The sequence below is a fragment of the Anolis sagrei genome, chromosome 1 (assembly GCF_037176765.1).
Source record: "Anolis sagrei isolate rAnoSag1 chromosome 1, rAnoSag1.mat, whole genome shotgun sequence".
Classification (NCBI taxonomy): domain Eukaryota; kingdom Metazoa; phylum Chordata; class Lepidosauria; order Squamata; family Dactyloidae; genus Anolis; species Anolis sagrei.
In genome coordinates, this window is record NC_090021.1 from 62,700,256 (window position 1) to 62,721,712 (window position 21,457).

Here is a 21,457-nt window from a genome sequence, read left to right on the forward strand (position 1 = left end):
TTTCTTGTGTTCAGCATTTCAGTTAGACAGACTTGATTTTTTTTAAAATTGCTGTTAGGTACTTGACAACAACAATAATCCACATCACCAGCTTTAATAATCAGCTTGTGTTGCAAAAGTACTAGTGACTGACAACATAATTGTGATAACACAACATCTTTATGTCTTTTAAATCTACTAATTGTGAGCTCTGTGTTGGAAAAAAACCCATCCCTGAATCCTTTATAATGGACAATTACCAGCAAGTATCCAACATTCCATTTTAACATTTTATTAAAACAGAAGCAGGCTATCAGCCCGTCCAGACAGTACCTTTATTGCGGCAACTCCCACAATAAAGAAGGGGCTGTCCAGACAATGTCCTGAACAGTCCTGAATTAATTCACTACAAACCAGGAAATCCCTGGTTTGTAGCGAATTAATTAGATAGTGGATTTATTCCATGCCTTCTTGGAAGACGCGGGATAAATCCACTATTTCTGGTGTCTGGACTGTAGTCCAGACACTATTCCCACAATTTTAGTCCGGAAAAAGCCCCCAAAGCCCCCAAATCCCTCTGAAAAGTAAAATAAACTTATCCAGCCTCCAGTACATACTTGGAGTAGCTCTCCCAATGCGTAGAAATGATGCTCCAGGAGAGCGGGGGGGGGGGGGGGGTGGAGGGAGGAAAATAGCTGCTCCAAGAGTCTACTGGAGGCCAGGTAAGTTTATTTTACTTTTCAAAGGAGTGTGGGGGCTGGCTTCGGGGGAGAGGGTAGGGCCTCCAGATGTTTTCACAGGCCAGTCCTACGAGAGCATCTGGACACCTACCCTCAGATTCTCCTGGGAAAAAGGTCTGTCTGAATCCACCCTAGGAGTGCTGCTTTGCTTGAATGGTTTTAAACAACTTTTTGATTTATTTGACAATTGTATTTTAATTTTAATTGTTTTGATAATTGGATTAGTTTGCTTCTATTTAAACATTTGCTTTTTATAAGCTTTGAACTGTGATGCTTTTTAAGTTGTTAGCCACTTTGGGAGGGGGGAGCAGATCATCAACCAATAAATAAATATCATAACTGTTACATTGAACTGGTAGTGTAGCTGAGAAGCTTCCTAGACAAGAATGCTGGCCATTACTCTGTTGGAAAGGATGGTGTTGGAATCTTTCTAACATTACGTTCGGACATTGGGGAACAATGATGGCAATGTGGCGTGCCACATCCAGCACCATGCAAGCATATGGTCATTGAGTACATGGCCACCTTGATGCAAGAAGGGTCTGATGATCTCAATCAAGACATTTGTTAAGTTATTGAGCGTGTACATGCACAGGGCTAGCCAGGGCACTCCACACTTACGTTTGTTTTCTGGTTGCTAAAGTTAAAAGAAGGAGCACCATAGATTAAAGAGTTTGTCATATTTTGACAAGCTTGACAGCTCATCCTTTTGCTCATCTGGCCACACTCCAGGTCAGCATTAATGTGCTTGTCTCTTAATGGTTTAATCAGAACATGTCGATTAAAACGAATTAGGAATGCATTTCAGTTTAGTTTGATGTCCTATGTTTCTTTACATGTCAGAAAATGTGCGAATATGAAGAAGTTTGAAAATATTTATTTTTGTACTAGTAATCCCACAAATGGTTTAACAGAACTTTAACCTGCAGAGATAACAGATATTGTTCTGGCTGCAGGCAGCAACCGAGCACTAGAAGTGTTTGACCTCAACGTTGGCTGCAGTGCAGCCTTAATATCAGATGCTCATTCTAGATCGGTTCACCAGATTTGCCAAAATAAGGTAGGCACGAGACCCTCAATGAACCTTATAATTAATATTAACATAATATAATAGTGTATAAATGCAAATTACCATGAAGACACATCAGAAACACTATTTTTGTTATTGCTATATCTCAAATTTCTGCTGGGTGGAAAGGAGGAAATTATTCAAAATGATTCTACCTATGGGAAGATAAAAAGTTTGTACACATGACATGTTGGATTTACTGACGGTGTAAGGGTGAAGTTCCTTAATATCCTCAAAGCATCAGATCCTGTCTGATCTTGGAAGCTAAGTAGGGTAAACCCTAGTTACCATTTGGATGGGGGCGTATCAATGAATACTAAGTGTTGTAAGCTAAATTTCAGAAGAAACTGGCAAAACTACATTTGAACTGTCCCTGTCTAAGAAAATTCTATGAAATAGGGTTGCCTTAAATAGGCAACTTGAAATTACATTCATGTAGACACACACACAAACTTATAGGAGCAGGACTGGGCAATTGCTAATAATTAAGAGCAACATTGTGCCTCATATGACCCCTCCGTTGCCCCTTGTTCCCCAAAATTTAAATGGTTTTTTGTTGTCATAATCAACAGTAGCATACTCCAAGATAGCCAATAGTGCCATATTCCAAGCAATTGACCACTTCATGTTTTGGGGTGCGCTTGTCTCTTCTAGGCTTCTAAAGTCTTTCCTTTGGCCAATATGAATTTGGCTTCAGAATAAGATGTGACCAGAACAGAAGATTTGATCCCTTTCTGATTTGAAGAAAGCCTGAAGGAAGACCGCTAAAGACCTTTAAAAGGACAAGAAACCCCAAAATCTAATCAGGCTTGCCTCCATAGGTTTGAGATATACTGTTGATTAGTTAGGGGTTAACATTCCTGTTTGAAGTGAGGGTGAGGAGTCTGGGACCACAAAATGATTATGAGCTTCATGAAGCTTATGGGTTACACTTTGTTCATCCCTTGTTTAGGCATTGCTTCTCAGTTTGCATAATGTTGGATCTATTGTGAAGTTCTTAAGCTGATGCATTTTATCAAAGAGAGTCATAATATGATTGTTCAATATAAAGGTCAGCATTGGAAGACTATTGTACGTTGGAGAACTGACAATAAATTACAAATTCTATATGAGAAAGGAAATACCTGCATGAAAACATTGCAGAATGGAGTATTCCTGCTCAGGTTTTCAGTGAGCTGGTCAAACCTTCCTTTAAGTTTAATCTCAACTTCCTTGACATTTTCCCACAAACAGTCTGCATCTGTGATCTTGGAACATGCATTGCCTTCTTTAGTCTGCTTTACCATTACCCCAGCTCCCAACCTTAAGATATTTTTTTTATTTTTTTTATTCTAATTCATTATCATTAGCTCTTTGGGATGTTAGATGGTGGCTAACAATGTGTCATACTCAGTATGTTGAAAATTGAGAACATTTACTTGAATCCTGATTGTATTTTATGATCGTAAACTCGATCAGTTTCAATTAAGCATATTTCCAAGCATTCATACTTAGGTCAGAGTTTAGTTAAAATATTTTATGATGTTGGATTGCCATAATTAGAGCTAAAATAACATAATTATTACAAAAAGTAATCTGTCAGCAGTTCCATTTAATTTGGATGTTCTTTTAGTATTTATGAAATTCCATAAAACATTCACTTTTGGCTAAAGTTTGTTATGTCGTAATCAGAAAGGGGAAAGTAATCCCTAAATTTAGTCTAAATAAATTACACATTCTACATATCAGGAGTGCAAAACACTTTTTGTGGTTTCCGATATTTTTTGCTAATCCATAAATCAAAAATTTAAATATATTTTCAAAGCTATTACTTTGGACTATTTTTATATTAATGTCATGAAACTAGATCGGTCTCTTAGATGTTTGCTATAGATAGAATTTCAGCAGAACAAACACCATTAAAAAGTTACATAATCTGTCACATGGCAGGGAATAAATCCAAATAGTAGCTTTTCACAGATCTTCCATTAGACCACTAACCCTGTTATATTAGTGCTATGCATTACAATTTGCAAGCGTAAAACAGTGTGACTGGTATGGCTTTGCGAAGGTACATTACAAAACCACACCTTACTTTTCCTATGGTGAAATGTTGGTGAGAAGCATCCATCTTCACGAATTTCAGATGGTTATTCTTTTCAACCTTTCATTATAGTGCCATTTCAGAATATGTGTTTTATATAGCTAAGAACCCAGCAGCATTCCTATGAAGTTTTATGATTCTATCTTCTTTTCATGACATATGTATGCAAACTTCCTAGCAAAATGACACTCATTTGTGTGCATCAGAGGTGGGCAACTGAAGAAGGCCACATTAATTTATCTGCTCCAACCAAATAGTGTTTGTGTGTGTGTATGTCTGTGTGTGTGTGTCTGGGTAAAAGAAAAAACTGACATCCTGCAGATGGCAATGTGCGTGTTCATTTGTGAAGCACATTTGTGAACTTTTCTTATTTGCCCTGCACCCATGCTTCATGACTGCATCTTTATTTGTGATGTGATAAATGGGACAAAAGGCCCAGTGTTTTTAAATGCTATGTATGATTTTTATATTTTTGTATTTCTGTTCATATTTTAACGTATTTATGATTGTTTTAATTTGTTTTAACTGCACCGGCATCAAATTGTTGCCTATTGTTAACCGCTCCAAGTCGCCCTTGGGCTGAGAGAAATAAATAAATAAATAAATAAAAGGCAACAAAACATCTTACCAACCCTTCTAAACTTCTAAACCTACTTAAACCTTAGCACCCTGTCACCAAAGGAATAGAATAGAGTTTGTTTCTAAACAAATTTATTTGGGAAGCAAACAATTTACTGGGCCATTTTGTTATAGCAAATAACAGCACATTTTAAAGTAAAAACTATAAAATGATTTGACTATCTTTATAGTTGTCTGACTATACAATGTTTCTTTTTTTTTAAAAAAAAACTCAATGAAGGATGTATCAGCGACCAGTACTGGCCCCTTTGAAAGCCAGCATGATCAATTCTGCCTTAATGTTGGCTCTTGGCTGCTGCTTTCACCATTCTCAGCTGCTCTCTTCATAGTCTTGACATGGATAAGTGGGCTACATAGCACTGTATACCAGTTCTGGCTTTTAATCCTAGCAGCACCACATTTTCCTTAAACATTGTACAGTACACTTGGTTAACTGGCTCCTGTGGGGATTGGTAGGTGCCAGATAAATCCTGTTTCTGGCTGCTTAGAGAATTACTATTACAATATCCTAGCTGATACTATACCCTGTATTATACTATACGATAAATTCTGTATTTTCTTTATTACCTGTCAAAAGCATTGCATAAATAAATTAGTATAAAACTGATGAAATAGAGGGAACACAAGCGGCTAAATAGTTTTTGACCTAAAACAGGCAACAGTGACTGCATTGTCTGTAGTTTTAAACAGTTCTTCCTCTGTGCATGAGGCAGGACATTGTGGGCAGGCATACAGATGCTGAGTAGTTTGTTCTGCTCCACATTCACACAAGGTGAAGGATTTTTTTAGGTAGTGCCATTTAGCCAGGTTGTCTTTTGATTTGCCAACTCTACTTCTGAGTCTGTTCAGGGATTCCTGACTTGCCCATTATTGGTTTGCCCCTGAAGGCATACTTTCGTGGGGGCCATCCAGTTGGGATTTCCTAGTTTAGCTGCCCAGAAGGATACTCCTGCTGTTGCTGTGAGAACATTAAGTGTTCAGGTGGTTCACATGAAACTTCCTTGATTTCAGTCTACTGGAAGGAGGTTGATAGCCATGCAGTTGGTGGTTTTCACAATGTTCAACCTTATTCTCTCACAGTTGGCAGCGACTTCCCATCACACATCGGGTGGGGAGGGGGGCAATGTCAGCTAGTTTATAGAGTCTGTATTGATTTGATATTAATATTCTGTATTGATTTGATATTAATATTGAAATACAATAATTAAAAGCAAATAAAGACAAACTTAATGTAATACAGTTTTACTGTATTAGAAAAATAACTTCACTGTATTATAAATAAATGGTTTTGTTTTGAATTTGATTTAAAGTATGAGTATCCCAAAACATGATAAAGTGGTCAGTCACTTGGAGTATGGTACTATTGGCTATCTGGGAACCACAACAAGTAATCATACTATTTCTTTGATATTATTTTTGCTTGAGACTTCTGCATGCTTGAACTCCAGTTACCTGTGTGTCTACTGTACCTTATTTTCTGATTTACTGAGGTATGGCAATAAAAAAGAAAATGGTATGTGCTGATTGTATTAGCTTGGTGAGCTGGGCAATGTGCAAAATTTTGATTTAAGTGTTCAGGAAATTCAAAGGAAAGCAAAAGGCAGTTCAATCAAGTCTTTTATGAAAGCATGGGTCTTGTTGTTATGTTTGCCAAGATAACAGTGATTTCCTGTGTTAGTAAATCCCAAGTGAACCATAGGCTTCAGGTGAATTTTAGTCTCATAGTGATAAATCTTATCAAAATGTCAGAATTGTGTTGCTTCTCAACTTCAAACCCTGGGCAAAGACATGGAATTCACAACCGTTACTACTTTTTAAAAGTGTATCAATAATTTATGTTTGTATTTTAAGGATTACAGACAGGTTGGGATAGTATAATCATTCCCTCCTACCCATGTTTGACTCCCTGCTCTGCTTGAGCTCATTGGTCAGGTTACAGACAGCAATCCATCCTTAGTTCTGAATATCTTTTTCTTTTGTGGTTTTAAAACAGTTCCTTAAAATGACTTTAGCATAGTTTTTGTGGTTTTTCTGAAAGACTGGCCTGGTATAACACTTAGCTTTGCTAAACTCTTGCCGTATTATTTGTAACACATTTATGCTTTTACTTTTTCTGGCTGTTCTTTTTGCTCTGTCAGCAAAGTGATTTCAAGTTACTTTAGCAGAGCACATTTTAAAGCTGTGAATATACATTCAAACACGGAGAGGAATTGGATCTTGTTTTTCTGGAAAACTGGAGATGATAATCCTAAATCAGTTTTGTAGTTTTGTAACACCATTATTATTATGCACAGTGGAAAAATGCAATAGCCACAATCTGGCAAATCTCTTTAAATTAATAACACATTTAATATTATGCACAGTGGAAAAATGCAATAGCCAGAATCTGGCAAATTCCTTTAATTTTTTTAAAAAAGCTTTGCAAAGCTGTTGATAGAGAATTTAAACATTTTTAGACAACAAGTTCACAGTCTAAGAAATAATAAAATCCATCCTTAAACCACCTGATGATTATTTTGATTATACGAGTACATCATGAGAAGATAAGAAAGCTTAGAGAAGACAATGATGCTGGAGAAAATGGAAGGAAAAGGAAAAGGGGCCGACCAAGGGCAAGGTGGATGGATTGCATCCTTGAAGTGACTGGCTTGATTCTGAAGGAGCTGGAGGTGGTGACGGCCGACAGGGAGCTCTGGCGTGGGCTGGTACACGAGGTCACATTAGCGACTGAACAAATAAAAAACAACATAGGAGTGCATATATTAATTGGAGACAATCTTTTTACAGTTCTTGCTTAACTTGTTAGCTGATATCACTGGAAAGCCCCCTGTATACACAGGAACTTTGTATCAAACCTCTGAATAAGAGATCAAGACAGGAAAAATGATACAAATCCTAAAACCAATTTTAGCCATAGGATTTTTCATCCCAGCATTAGCTATGGGATCACACTGTGTCTGAAATAATTTAATTGGACCACCAATAGAGTTTCCTTGGGTGCCTTCTTTAATGATTTCCTGCTTCAATATGCTCAAAGTCAAATATATGTGAATATCAGAAATTGATGCATAGCTTCATCTGTACCTGTTTGTTGATGTATATTTGATTTTGACTTTATTCTAAACAAATACTCATACCTTTAGTGAACAATGATTATGTACTTATAGCCCCCATACATATTAGAACCAAGGAGAAGGAATATTCAACAATATAAATAGTATCCATATTGAGTCATGCTTTTGAGAATTGGCTCTGAACATTGCCTTAGCTGTCTTAGCTGTGACAATCACACTAAACACTATCTTATATGGGAAAATTGAAATGGTTGGAATATGGTATGTAGGAATCAGCAATAGCTTTAACTGCTTAGGAGAAGAAAAACCAGCTTCTGTCTGCTGCTTACCAAAGAACTGAGGCATCCACTTGCTATCTTGGAATAATTATGCACATAGTAAAAGAAATACCATATTTTGCTCTGTTGTTTCCCTTGGTACATGATAAAAGTACTATTTATCACTCATAAGAATAAAATTTACTTTATTGTTGGAACTGTACATTATTTTGTAAATGGTCTTATATTTTTTGAGAATTATTTTAGAAATATTAGATTACTAGAGCAGCAGCAGCACATCATCATATTGTGCCTATCTCTCTCTAGATCAATGCAGCGAACAACAACAAATGCTACAACATTTGAAGATCTATCAAAATACTTTAAAACTGTAATTTAAAATGATCTGGATAGGAACCATATTTTAAAATAAATCTAATGAATTAATCAGCTTCCACTATTATTACAATAAACATCCTGAATAAATCCACATTTATCCCTATTTGTGAAACCTTGCTGTCTGAAAATATCACTTATTAACTATACCCAGTCGCGAAGAGAATTCTTGAAATTCTTTTTGCAAGTCCTTTGCATTTTAATGGGGGTTTTTTTTTTGTAACAAACAAGAATCTCAGCTTGGCTTAACTGTGTCAATTTGTTGTAGCAAAATCAGCAACAAATCTTACAGCACCCTAGTAATGTAAAGGTTTTTATTAGGCTCCATCTTTCATGGAGTACAGCCCTGTCTATTGTCTATACATGGTCCTCATGGAGTGAGCTAGGGTCCATAGAAGCTTATACTAAATAAAACATAGGTTGTTTAGGTGCTACAACACTCTTATAATCGTAAAGCTTATGGAAAGCAAAACAGAATAATGATCTGTAGAGAAAAGCAAACCTGGAGCTAATTTGGGGCTAATTGCATTTAACAGGAGCCTTTTGGATAACTTTTGAAGAACAACAATACTGTCTATTAACTCTACTGAAAGAAATCTTGACTGACTAACTTGGTGGGTGGCATAGGAGAAAACGTAATGATTTTTGTGAACAGACAAAGTCTAGTTTAATGTGCTTTGTTGCCCTTTATGTATGTTTTGAATGACTTCTTCATTGCAGTGTAATACCTTGAGGAATTTTTAATAGAATGAACAAATGAATGAATAAAGCTGAGTGTTCATTTTAAAAAAAATATGGTGACAATCTTATTTAGGAATGCTTTACTATAGAAGCTTGTCTGGCCACTGTTTTACTGGCTTTTTGGCAGACATTTAAAACTTGTTTTCACAAAAAAAAAACCACATTTATGCAGGATGAGGTTAATTGAGGCTAGTTTTTTTCCTATCACTGGATTTTCTATGGATGTATTTGTGTATATTTGTGGCTATCATAATTTAAATTGATTTCTGGATTGGGTTTAAGTTTAATTCTTTCTGGTGGTTTATATTCTTCTAATTGGTTGAATATCATCCTGAGCTTATTGTATGCTTTTGCAAATAAATGTACTTCAGAGCTACTGTGCAAACAGGTTATTTTAGTGATCACCCCATTGGTGCCGCCACACACACACACACACACACACACACACAACACCAGTTTTTGAGGACTCAGAAACAGTGACCTGTTTCTGGGTAGTGTCAAAGACAACAGAAGCACAGAAAATCATTCTGTCATACTGCTATTGCAATTTAGGATTTAGAATTATTTATATATAATAGCATTTGATGAAGATTTGTATAATTTCCTGGTAACTGGTGATGAGTATGAATTAAAGTTAGAATGAGGAGTTGTGAAAAAAATGAGGATCCCTAGCAATTAAAGTCTATTGTTTTGATTTGTTTTTAACAGTTTTTAAAATCTGCTGTAAATTGCCTGAGATTCTCCAATGAGCTAAGAGCTAATAAAGAACTATTTTTTGTAAATAAATATATATCATCAGCTCAGAATTGCATCTGAACAAACTGTAACTGAAGACAATTGAGGTGGGTTAGGGCCTAATAAGGGCTACCACTCCAAAGCATGTTTCAAGATATGCATAATTAATTAACATGGGATGCTAAATTTAAAAATGATTTGTTAATGTAAAACACTGAATACTGAGAAATTATTTTTTATTGTCAATTACATTAATTATGATAATTGTTTTCATACATTATTTTTTTCATGGTCTCTGTGACCCATATTTATGGAATTCTAAGCAGATCATATTCTGACACCTCTAGAGCTCACTCTCTTCATCTGAAGGTCTTTCCCCTCCCATATGCTGCACATGCTCAGTACTGCTCCTTCTCAGACTTTTTCAGTTCTCTTTTGACCGTCATTACAATCACTTTACAGCATTACTTCTCTTCTTTGACATATTTTCTCCATTTTTCTCCTAATTCATGGCACCTACAGCATTCTTCAAGAGCAGTGTCTCCTGCATTAAGAGGATCTGACAAATGGATAGCTCCTTTGGAGGAGGCCCACACTTAACTCCCATTGTACAAATTTTTCCCACAAAGCCCATCGGAGTTGGCTACCCAAACTGCTGACCTTGCCACCAAAAACAGGCTACTTTTATAGCCTCTACAGGCCTAGCCTTCTGTACTTTGGTACCAATAGTATTTCCTCCTCTCATCAAAGAATTTCAATGTTGTCAACCTCACATTTGACCAGCCATTTTGGAGGCATTTTAATGTATAAGCAGGCTTTATCTGGTTTATAAGAAGAGGAAGAAGCTTTCAAATGATTCAGAGTCTATTTTCCATCTGTACTTTTGTGAGAGGCCAAGCCACCACTCCAAACCAACTTTCCATAGCTTCACACTAATCTAGGTCTCCAGATCATCAGGTATGTCCTCGCACACTGTAAGAGCTTTAGTGTCTTCATGAGCAATCTTGTCATCCTCATCCTCCCTCAGCTCCACCAGTGTGTTTCTACTGTGAGGATTACTGAGCATGCCCTCCACCTAGCAGAAAAAGATACTACTTGCACAGTGCCATGTGATTAAAATCTACTGAATTCAGAGGTTCATCTGTAACAAAAGCCCCATAAACAATCCACCCAATCCAAAGGTTGAATTCTACACCCAGATCTTCTAACCCTTCATCTCATAACATGAAGGATTTATCACCCCGATGTTGTTAACTTTATACTGACAGAAGACATAATCTCGTTTCTCCATGGCATTCACATGGACTGGTACCTAGTTTCTATTAACCATGTTCTTTGGTTCGTGTTGTATTTAGTATCTCAGTTTCTTCAATACCATGTTCATTTCATCCCAATACATTTTTTTCTTAATTTGTTCACCCCTTGGTTTAATTTTCCTTGAAAGGTTTTGTGAATATCTCGTCTTCTCAAAATCTTAACTCTCTATCTTGTAATCCACACTTGGTTCTCTACCAGTTGATGAGATGTCCTTTCAAACTCCTGGCCTTATGTAATTTATTCTTCCTCATATGGAAGATGTGTCCAGAGGAGGTCAACTAAAATGATCAAGGGTCTGGAGAACAAGCCCTATGAGGAGCGGCTTAAAGAGTTGGGCATGTTTAGCCTGAAGAAGAGAAGGCTGAGAAGAGACATGATAGCCATGTATAAATATGTGAGGGAAAGTCATAGGGAGGAGGGAGCAAGCTTGTTTTCTGCTGCCCTGGAGACTAGAACACGGAACAATGGCTACAAACTACAAGAAAGGAAATTCCATCTGAACATTAGGAAGAACTTCCTGACTGTGAAAGCTGTTCAGCAGTGGAACTCTCTGCCCCAGAGTGTGGTGGAGGCTCCTTCTTTTAAACAGAGACTGGATGGCTATCTGTTGGGGGTGCTTTGAATGCAATTTTCCTGCTTCTTGGCAGGGGGTGGACTGGATGGCCGACAAGATCTCTTCCAACTCTATGATTCTAATATTGAATTTCATATGATTATCGCTTCTACAAAGATAGCCAGTGAACTAACTGCTTTGTGAGTAGAGCTGTTGTTCCTCAAATAACACAGAGAAGGTGGTTCTGCTTCCAAATGTCATTTTCCTTCAGGGTGGCTTCATCCTTTCATTTGTCTCAGGAGTTCTCACTTCTGAGTTTCTTCCCAAACCTGTCAACCAGCAGTGAATGGGCTTGGCAAACACTAGATATTAGATATGTTCTTGCCTTCTCTGTTGACTGAACAAAACTTTTCAGAAAATTCCCTAGACTCTCTGTCCACTATGTTGTCAAGCAAGGTTTTCCAAGCTTATTTGCACATCATTTCTGAAGAGTTGGCAGCTACCAGCTCGTGAGCCTACAAAACTGCTAGGAAACCAGAGACTTCCTCGCTCTGTTTCCATTCCACAAAAACTGTTTCTGCTTCTGCAGTTTTGGCTAATGTATCCATCCATATCCTCTGTCTAGCAGTAGCTTCTAGGGTCAAATTCTTAACTACTTCAGAATTGATGTTCTGATCAGAAATTACTACTTTTGGCTTGTTCGTGCTTCGGTTATCACAAGTATAGTGACCCTCCTTCTAGGTGTGTCAAACTTGCCTATCTATCTATCTATCTATCTATCTGCTCTGTTCATTTTGAGTGACATCATAATTCAAAATCTTCCAGACAAATTGCCGCCAAATTTGGCCAGAAGACACCTACTAATCCAAGGAGTGAACATCACTCCAAAAATTGATTTTGTCATTTAGGAGTTGTAGTTTCTGGGATGTATAGTTCACCTACAATCAAAGAGCCTCCTGAACTCCACCAATGATGGAATTGAACCAAATTTGGCACACAGGACTCCTGTGACCAATAAAAAATACTGGAAGAGTTTGGTGGACATTGACCTTGACTATGGGAGTTGTAGTTCACCTACATACAGAGAGTACTGTGGACTCAAGCAATGATTAATCTAGACCAAACTTGGCACTAATACTCCATATGCTCAAATATGAACACAGATAGAGTTTAAGGGAAATAGACCTTGACATTTGGGATTTGTAGTTACTGGGATTTATAGTTCATCTACAATCAAGGAGCTTACTGAACCCCACCAATGATAGAATTGGCCTCAACTTCCCACACAGAACCCCCATGACCAACAGAAAATGCTGTGTTTTCTGGTTATCTTTGGCAACCTTTCTGACACCCCCTTGCAACCCCCCCCCCCCCCCCCCCAAACAGGGAACCCGACACCCAGGTTGAGAAATGCTGCCTTAAGGCTATCCAGTCCAACTCCCTTCACCAGGGAAAGAAAACATAATCAAAGCCCTCTTGACAAAGAGCCATCCAGCCATAGATATAGTGAGATATATATGCTTCACACCCATATTTATTTATTTATTTATTTACTATACTTTACTTGTATACCGCAGTTTCTCAGCTCAGCCGGCGATTCAACGCGGTTTACAACAAGGGTAAACAGTCAATCAACGATATACAATTTAAAACCATAAAAACATAGTATACAAATATTAACACCACAATAACAACACAATACATCTCATAACTAGAGTTGTGATCCAATTCGTCGTCCATATTTCCATTCCTGTAATCATCACATTCATTGCACTGTTATCCGAATGCCCGTTCAAACATCCAAGTTTTTAATCTTCTTTGAAACACCATTAGCGAGGGGGCTGATCTAACCTCCATGGGAAGGGCGTTCCACAGCCGAGGGCCAGCACAGAAAAGGCCCTGTCTCTCGTCCCAGCCAGCTGCACCTGTGAAGCAGGCGGGATAGAGAGCAGGGCCTCCCCAGAAGATCTTAGGGTCCTGGCGGGCTGATAGGCAGAGATACGTTCGGATAGGTAGCTTGGGCCAGAACTGTTTAGGGCTTTATAGGCCAACGCCAGCACTTTGAATTGAGCCCGGTAGCAAATCGGCAGCCAGTGGAGCTAGTGCAGCAGAGGAGTTGTATGCTCCCTGCGCTCCGCTCCTGTTAGTATCATGGCTGCCGAGCGTTGGACTAGCTGGAGCTTCCGAGCCATCTTCAAAGGCAACCCCACGTAGAGAGCGTTGCAGTAGTCTAAACGGGATGTAACCGTTTATATATATATGACAGATATAGTATCATAATTTGAAAGGGACCCCTAAAGAAGGACAACTGGGCCACAGCAATGTGTGGCAGGGGACAGCTAGTATGCTATATGTGAGTCACAGAGACCACAAAGAAGAAATATAGTGTGCTTACCTCTAAGTATGGTTCTTTGAGGGTCATCTGTGAAGTCACACAACCCACCTTCCTACCCTTTCTTACTATGCTCAATTTCCTTGCTTACTGACCACTCTGGCAGGCTTGAAACTAAGTGGGTTGAACATGGGTGACTTCAGTCAGACTTTGAGATAAATGCCATCAGTCTGCAACTGTTAAAAGCCTTGGGGTTGTGTTGGATTCATTGCTGACGATGGAGGTCCAGATCACTGCCATAAGTAAGCAGGCCTTTTTTAATCTTCGCCAGGCAAGGAAATTGGCATCCTACCTTTCAGTAGAAGCATTGGCAACGGTAATCCACGCAACAGTCACCACTAGGTTGGACTATTGCAATGCCTTATATGCTGGCCTTCAAAAGTCAACAACCCAAAACATTCGGATGGTCCAAAATGCGATGGCCAGGCTGCTAGCGGGATCATCTATAAGATCCCATATTACACTGATTCTGCAACAACTGCATTGGCTACCAATAGAACATCGGACCTCTTACAAGATACTGATCCTGACATTTAGAGCTCAAAATGGCCAAGGACCTTTATATCTTAGGGACCGCCTCATTCCCTTTTTCCATCAGTGGTTACCTCGATCCACCCAGGAAAATCTCCTATACATACCGGGCCCTAGGGAGGTACACCTGGAAGCTACAAGGCGTAGAGCTGTGCTCCAATTCTGTGGAACTCATTGCCTCCATATGTTAGAGCAATGTCGGAGTTGTGACCTATTGTAAAAGCACTCAAGACTTGGCTGTTTGGTTGTGCATTTAAGTAATCAGATCTAATTTGCCAAATAGTCACTGTTGAATGTTTTTATGTTGAATGTTTTTATAGTGTGTAAATGCTATTTCAGATTGTAAGTCGCTCGGAGTACCTTGGTGGAGAGCAATTAATTAAGAAATAAAGTGAAGTGAAGTATACTGATGATAATAAGATCCACCTCTTCTCATTTAAGCCAGATTGTGCTGTGTAGATGCAGAGTCTACATTTGGGATCTGTCATCGACTTTTCAATTCTGGCTTTGATGGCATTTGTTCTAATGGCTTGTCTTTGGGCTGCAAAAATCAGGCCCTCCATCTCCTTTTTAAAAATGGGGGATGATGATGATGATGATGATTATGATGATGATGATTATTATTAAACTAGTATTTACTCTTTACAGTCTTAAAGTGCTTTGAACTGTTTCAATTAATTTGAATTGCATGATGCCTTATGTTCCTATAACATGCATAGAAAATAATTAGTATAATATGATTGTTAATGTCCTTTTATAAATAAGGTGTTCAAATTCCTGCATATTCACTAATTGAAAATTAATGTTTTGCCTTTCAGGGTTCAGCTTTTAGCAGTCAGCAGTGTGAAGCTTACAATCTCTTCTTAACAACAGCTATTGGTGATGGTATCAAGCTTTGGGATTTGAGAACATTAAGGTAGCAAATGAAACTTGCAAAAGCTTATTCCTTTATATATGTGTTGGTCTTTAAGATATATTAATTATGCAGTGTAGATTTAACCCGTGTCACTGTGTGTAGCTCTTGGGCTACATATGAGCCTCAGGGCTGCTTTTGTTATCCTCAGGTATGCCACACTACCCAGAATGCTCTTGTTCTGACCCCCCCTTCAAATGGGATGGTGAGCAGGCTCTCTTAGAAACCTTCAAAAGTGGCAATTCTCCTTTTAAATAGGTTACATTCCTGCACTGATCAACACCAAAAATGCCTTTTTAAAAAAATAAAGAAAAAAAGTGGTTTTCTTACTACTTCCATATTTTATTTTCATTTTTTGGCAGTTTCTGGAGATCACAGAGGGTCTGGAAGGGGGTGGTGGGGTGGTGGTGGAATTGTCCTTTAATCCTACCAGAGTTGCTATTCATCAAACATATATTTTCACAAGGATCCATGACTTAAGTGAACTCTCTTTTGTAATACATGAGATGGCCAGAACTCAGAAGGTGTCTTTTAAAAATAAAAGACACGTGGATGTGAAATTAATGTAAAATCAATTGAATTTTCTTTCTTCTTCTTTTTTAAATAGGTAATAAAAGGTACCCTTTTAGCCTTAAAATCCTTTCAGCTTGACTATATATAAAGAACTGAATGATTACAAACTGGGGCAGCAGTTCAAGAAGGAGCATATTTAGGGAGATTGCTGTAAATCATTCAAGTGGAAAAAATATTCAAGTGAACTGTTGTGAGAAAAATGCTTTGAAAGAATGTGGTAGCTAGCTTTAATACCAGTTGGTTTTTTCTTTCTTATTGCTCTATAATTTCATATTATCTTTTGGGGAGGGGAGAGTTGGTTAGACCTTGCCAAACTATAAAGGTTTATTACCTGTACCAAATGTCAAAACATAATAAAATTAGAGACTTTGGGATTTGGACTCTGTTGTCTCCTTATGTTTTTTTCATCAACTTGTTTAACTACAAACCACAAATAATGAAAAAGTTGAACACATTTCACAGATCACTACTTAACTTCTGTCTTCTATTAAAACATCAATTTTAAGCAGAGTAGGTGAATGGTAGAATAGTTAAAAGTAAAATCTGGGTAAGCAGTTTAACTGTAACTAAAGGCTATGTAATATGATGTGCTATACTGTCAATCCTGCAGGAATATTTGGCATCTATATCAAGCAGAGTGCAGTGTAGCCGGTGCAATATGAGCTTGTGGTAGAAAACAAGAGAAAAATACTCAGGATGCTCTTGTAAGGTTAAAAAGAAAGAAAAACTTAAATTTATTGCTTCAGGAAATCCATCTTAGGATAGGAAAGGAGATAAGACTTCCCCAAAAGAAAAATAATTTCCTAAATTCAATAGAAAAGCCCCTAAGAGCTGGTTCTTATGTGCGGCTATAAGGCATCAAGAGGTATAGCCTTGTGGATGCTCTATTCCTAGACAAAAGGAGACAAATGATTAACTGACTTTTGGAAGAAGGGAAAAGTGACCTTGGTAGAAACACACAAACGGAGATAAAAGCATTTTTAAATGAATTTGTATTTTTATCACCTTGAGGCAGTGTACATGTCTTTTCTCCTTCCAACTTTGCTGTCACAGCAGCCTTGTGAGGTTGATCAGATAAATTTAGAATCCAGTGAGTTTTGTTTTGGATTGGGACTTGAACCTGGCTCTTCTAATTCCCATTCCAGTCAGTAGACTTTTACATATGTGTTTACGAAAATCAAGCAGTTTAGGGGAGCAGCATTTCTGAGGTGACTGAGGCTATCTAGATTTATTTGATGATACAGTATAATATTTTTATTATATGTTTTTATAGGAACAATTCCTATCATCAATGAATTTATTTTATATTAAGTAAGGTTTTTTTCAAAATGTCTCACAACAAAATCAAAAAGAACTATTAAATTGTACTGGATTCCAAATCCATTCCAGGCACAATTTAAGCTGTAGATTTTTGTTTTAACATGCTGGTTTCATGGGATATAAGGACCTTTACTTATAATAAGCTTCTTAATTGCTTATGCCATGAATTAAACTTTGCTCAGAGTTGTACTTTTATCAGAATCCAAACTGAAGGGGAAAGGGATTTTGTTATGAAATACTCTCTACATTTTTGAAACTGAATATTTCCTTGCTTTTTGTGATCCAGATCATTCATTGGATATCTTATACAGTGCTGGATTGGAAGCAATGCCAAATGGAAAACCACTTACTGTTCCCTTCCATATTGGATGCAGTCCATTAATTGCTTGCTACGAAGGGCAGTTTTCCAATCAACTGTTTATCCATATTATAATTGCATCTTTTATTTCATACTTTTCTAATTTTCCTGATGAGAATATCATGTGGCATTGTGTTGAAGACTTGTTGAAAGAAATACATATACACATATATATGTTTAATTAATTTTGTAGTTGGCAGTGTTTCAAAAGAATTTAACACTAGTCCCATTGAATAAGAAACTGAATATGGGATTGGAAAATATACTGGAAGAGCATTCTACAAAAGAAAGCAAGTTAGAATAAAGGGAAAATACTCCTGTTTTAGCTGGAAATGGAAAATAGACATGGAAATCTATAGTTTAATAGGTCAAAATGCATTCATGCAAAGAAATGTAAGAAATACAGGCTCCCTTTGCTTGATTGAACATTTGGAAACTGGTTTATGTTCTTTTGGAACAAAGAACGTCATCAAATTGTATGTGTATTTTGAAATATCATTACTATTGTTGTATTAAAAGAAGAAATATTGAATGGTAACTCTGAAGACATTTCACACAGCAAGAAAGAGATGCTATTCCATTTCTTTTACTGTCTTTGTTTACAGTACCCTTATTGCTAGGAAGAGATGTGTCTTCTCTGTGTCTCAACCTTCCTTCAAGAATTTCTTAAACACCATCTGAAACAAGCATCTTCAGTTAGATGCAGAACATGATCTGCCTTTGCATTTTCTTCATATAGCATATCTTTTCCTTAAAAGATACCGCAAAGTCCAAAATGCACACGCAATTAATATCTTTATTACGTCTGTTCCAGAATATAAAATGCATAATAGGAGCTTCATTGTCTTCTTCATCAGGCAAAAATGTTAAAAAGTCATAAAGGAAAAAAATGGAGATGATATTAGCTTCACAGGCCTTTATTTATTTATTTATTTATTTATTTATTTATGACATTTATATGCCACCCTTCTCACCCCAAAGGGGACTCAGAGTGGGTTACAAGTTAAGATGGTGCTGAGGGATTTCAGTGCAGTCAGAGGCCATGTAAGGGACAGAGGGCAATAAAAGACAGGTAATAACATTTCCATTCTATTAAACTAACATAAAAGTAACTTTTCTTGAGATTGAGGTGTCTGAAGTCCTGCTACTAAGCGACTTTGTCTCCTTCGTGGAGAGAAAAAATGGGAATAATAATAATAAATGACACAAAAACACAGTTCGATACAGCAAACTGAATTTTGAATCACAAATAATAATCATAATCATCATCATCATCATCATCATCATCTTGGGCAGGAAACACTGAATTTCTCAAGAAGTTTCTTTACTGTTAAATCTGCCAAAACTTTTAGTTGCTGTTTAGGTTACCTTGCAAATTGGAGTCCAGTGAAAGTGTTTTCCCTTTGTTGGAGATAGAAAACCTTGAAGGGTTAAGTCACAATCCAGAGAAGAATCCAATGGGCTTTAAAAGCTAGTTTTCACCAGCCATATAAGATATCATCACAATGTATATTTTTGAGTTTTGTTTTTTCGGAAAAAGGTATATACATCCAATAATTTTCATCCCTTATTTTTCCTGCGGTTCTTCCCTTTTTTCCTCAGATGTCAGAAAGTCCTCCCCCACCCCCAGAAGAATGAGAGTAGTGCTGATTTTATATCTTTAGATGCCTTAGCCATATTCTTCCTGATTTTTCATGCAATTGATCTGGGGAATGATGTATCAGGCAGGTGAATCTAATGCAGCATACATTTATCATTATAATTGTGACCACCAGTAAAAAAATTGTATTTAAAAATACAATTATATCTGGAAAAAATATCTAGGTTAACACAAATGGTTTTTGTCATAGAGGTTGCAGTGAGTGTGTTCCTAGCTTCAACATATTACTCAAATGATTTCATCCTTTCCTACCCAGAGCATCTGTGTCCTGCCCTGTTAAAGTAGACAGGAAATACAGAAGAAATTCAATATCCTCAGTAAAGTCACTTGCAGTTTGCAACAAAGAATCACTGTTAGCTTTGAAATCCAGTCATTGTAACTTTGAGAGACGTAATGTATATTTGGCTTTTTGTCTTCATTATCTGAATCCATCCAAGAATATGAATGCTATAGTGAATTATTTCTTTTGCATTTAGATTTTTAAAAAGTAAATGTAGAGACATCTCTTCAAAATGAATAATAAAATTTCATAGCATTTTTTAAAAAGATTATTGCTCTTATTTAAACTGTATTTTTACAAAGGTGTGAACGACGCTTTGAAGGTCATAGCAGTCGCTGCCATCCTTGTGGGATTGCTGTTTCTCCTTGTGGACAATTCATTGCCAGTGGATCTGAAGATAAATGTGTATGTAATTGCTACCTTGTGTGTCTGTGGTACATATGCTTTGTTTTCCTAATCATATTAGTCCCCACACAAGGCAGTCCTCCTTCTGCAGTGAAATGATGATGATGGGAAGGAAGTAACAATGTGATTAGAGTGATATCATGGAATCTGACTTTCATAGATTACTGGGTTGATGTGGAGTTTAACCACAAAGTGATTTATTGAAACCTATCATGCCATAACTGCAACATATGTTGTACTTAAGCCTTACCTGTTTTGCATATAAGAAAACCTCACTCGCTTTTAAAGATTTGACATATTTGCTAACTTTTCCTTTTTATGCTTCTGTAATAGCAGTTGTCTACCTGTAAGTCAGTCTTGTAGTGAATCACAAAGTGATTTTCTGATCTCCCTCATTCCTTTGAGTCTCTTCTTCAGAATCTTTCACTTGTTTACTTAACGATTTATAATCATGTTAATATGTTATTGTAATATAGTTCCATAAGAGAAGGGAAACTGGTACCAATTAGAAGAATGAATACTTTAGTTTTACATAGCCCTAAAGAGAACGTAATGAGATTTCTTTCATGGATAACTGATTTTGCATAAACACTACTGCAACACACACATGAATGCAGACTGTAGGATATTTTCTGCAGTAAGTGGGCAAAACAACCATAGACCTCCATGCATGCTTCAGGAATCATAAGTCTGCAGTCACAATTATAAAGTAACCAATGACCAAACATTTCAACTCAGACTATCACAGCCCCTTTGATTTTACCCTGCTTGGTACTTAGGTGTCTTTTCATCTCTGACAGTCCCTAATAGTATAGTTGATAATGGTTTTTTTGCATCTCCCTCCACTATTCACTGAGAAATGGGCATCTTGGGTGGGCTGATCAATTGAAATGGCGGGTTTTGTTGGGGATTTTGGCCATTGCTCAGTTGGAATAGAACTCCAATCTCCACAACCACCAAAATGTGGGTTACAATGGGGTAGGTTGGATTTATGCCTCCAAAACTCACTAAAAAGTCTGCAATGCCAACAAAACAAAACTGTACCATTGTGGTGACTTTTAAATGTTTCATCATAACTACACTATGTTAGTTCCTGGGAAATAATTACCAGGATGTGAAGTATGGGGAGGAAAAGGACTACCCTGTGAGGAAACCATGCCTAGCCAAAATGTATAAGATATATAAATATGAATTTGATCTTGGCCAGGTGCTATGTTCTTTCCTCTCAGTGTAGCAGTTTAAAAGGTGGAGTGGTGGAACCATATGAATAAGGAGATACCCCTTAAAAGCAAGACCAGCTATCTATTTTCTAGCATCCTTTTCAGCTTTGCATATTATTATTTGCCAGACTATACTGGTTGGATATACCCTTTAATCAGTGTTGAATTTACTGAAGCCACTGGTAGTTGTATAGTCAGTCCTTCACATTTGTGGGTTTGACT

General features: G+C 37.2%; 1 protein-coding gene across 3 annotated transcripts in view; it reads left to right on the plus strand.

Moving 5' to 3' along the window:
• Positions 1-21,457, plus strand: part of WDR27 (WD repeat domain 27) — a 79,646-nt gene that overhangs the window by 30,452 nt on the left and 27,737 nt on the right. For all 3 annotated transcript variants that reach the window (XM_060753767.2, XM_067465552.1, XM_060753769.2), the window contains 3 exons: positions 1,658-1,779; positions 15,325-15,422; positions 19,913-20,015. In XM_060753767.2, coding sequence (XP_060609750.2) covers positions 1,658-1,779; positions 15,325-15,422; positions 19,913-20,015 — 323 coding nt within the window. The remainder of the gene's footprint in view (positions 1-1,657; positions 1,780-15,324; positions 15,423-19,912; positions 20,016-21,457) is intronic.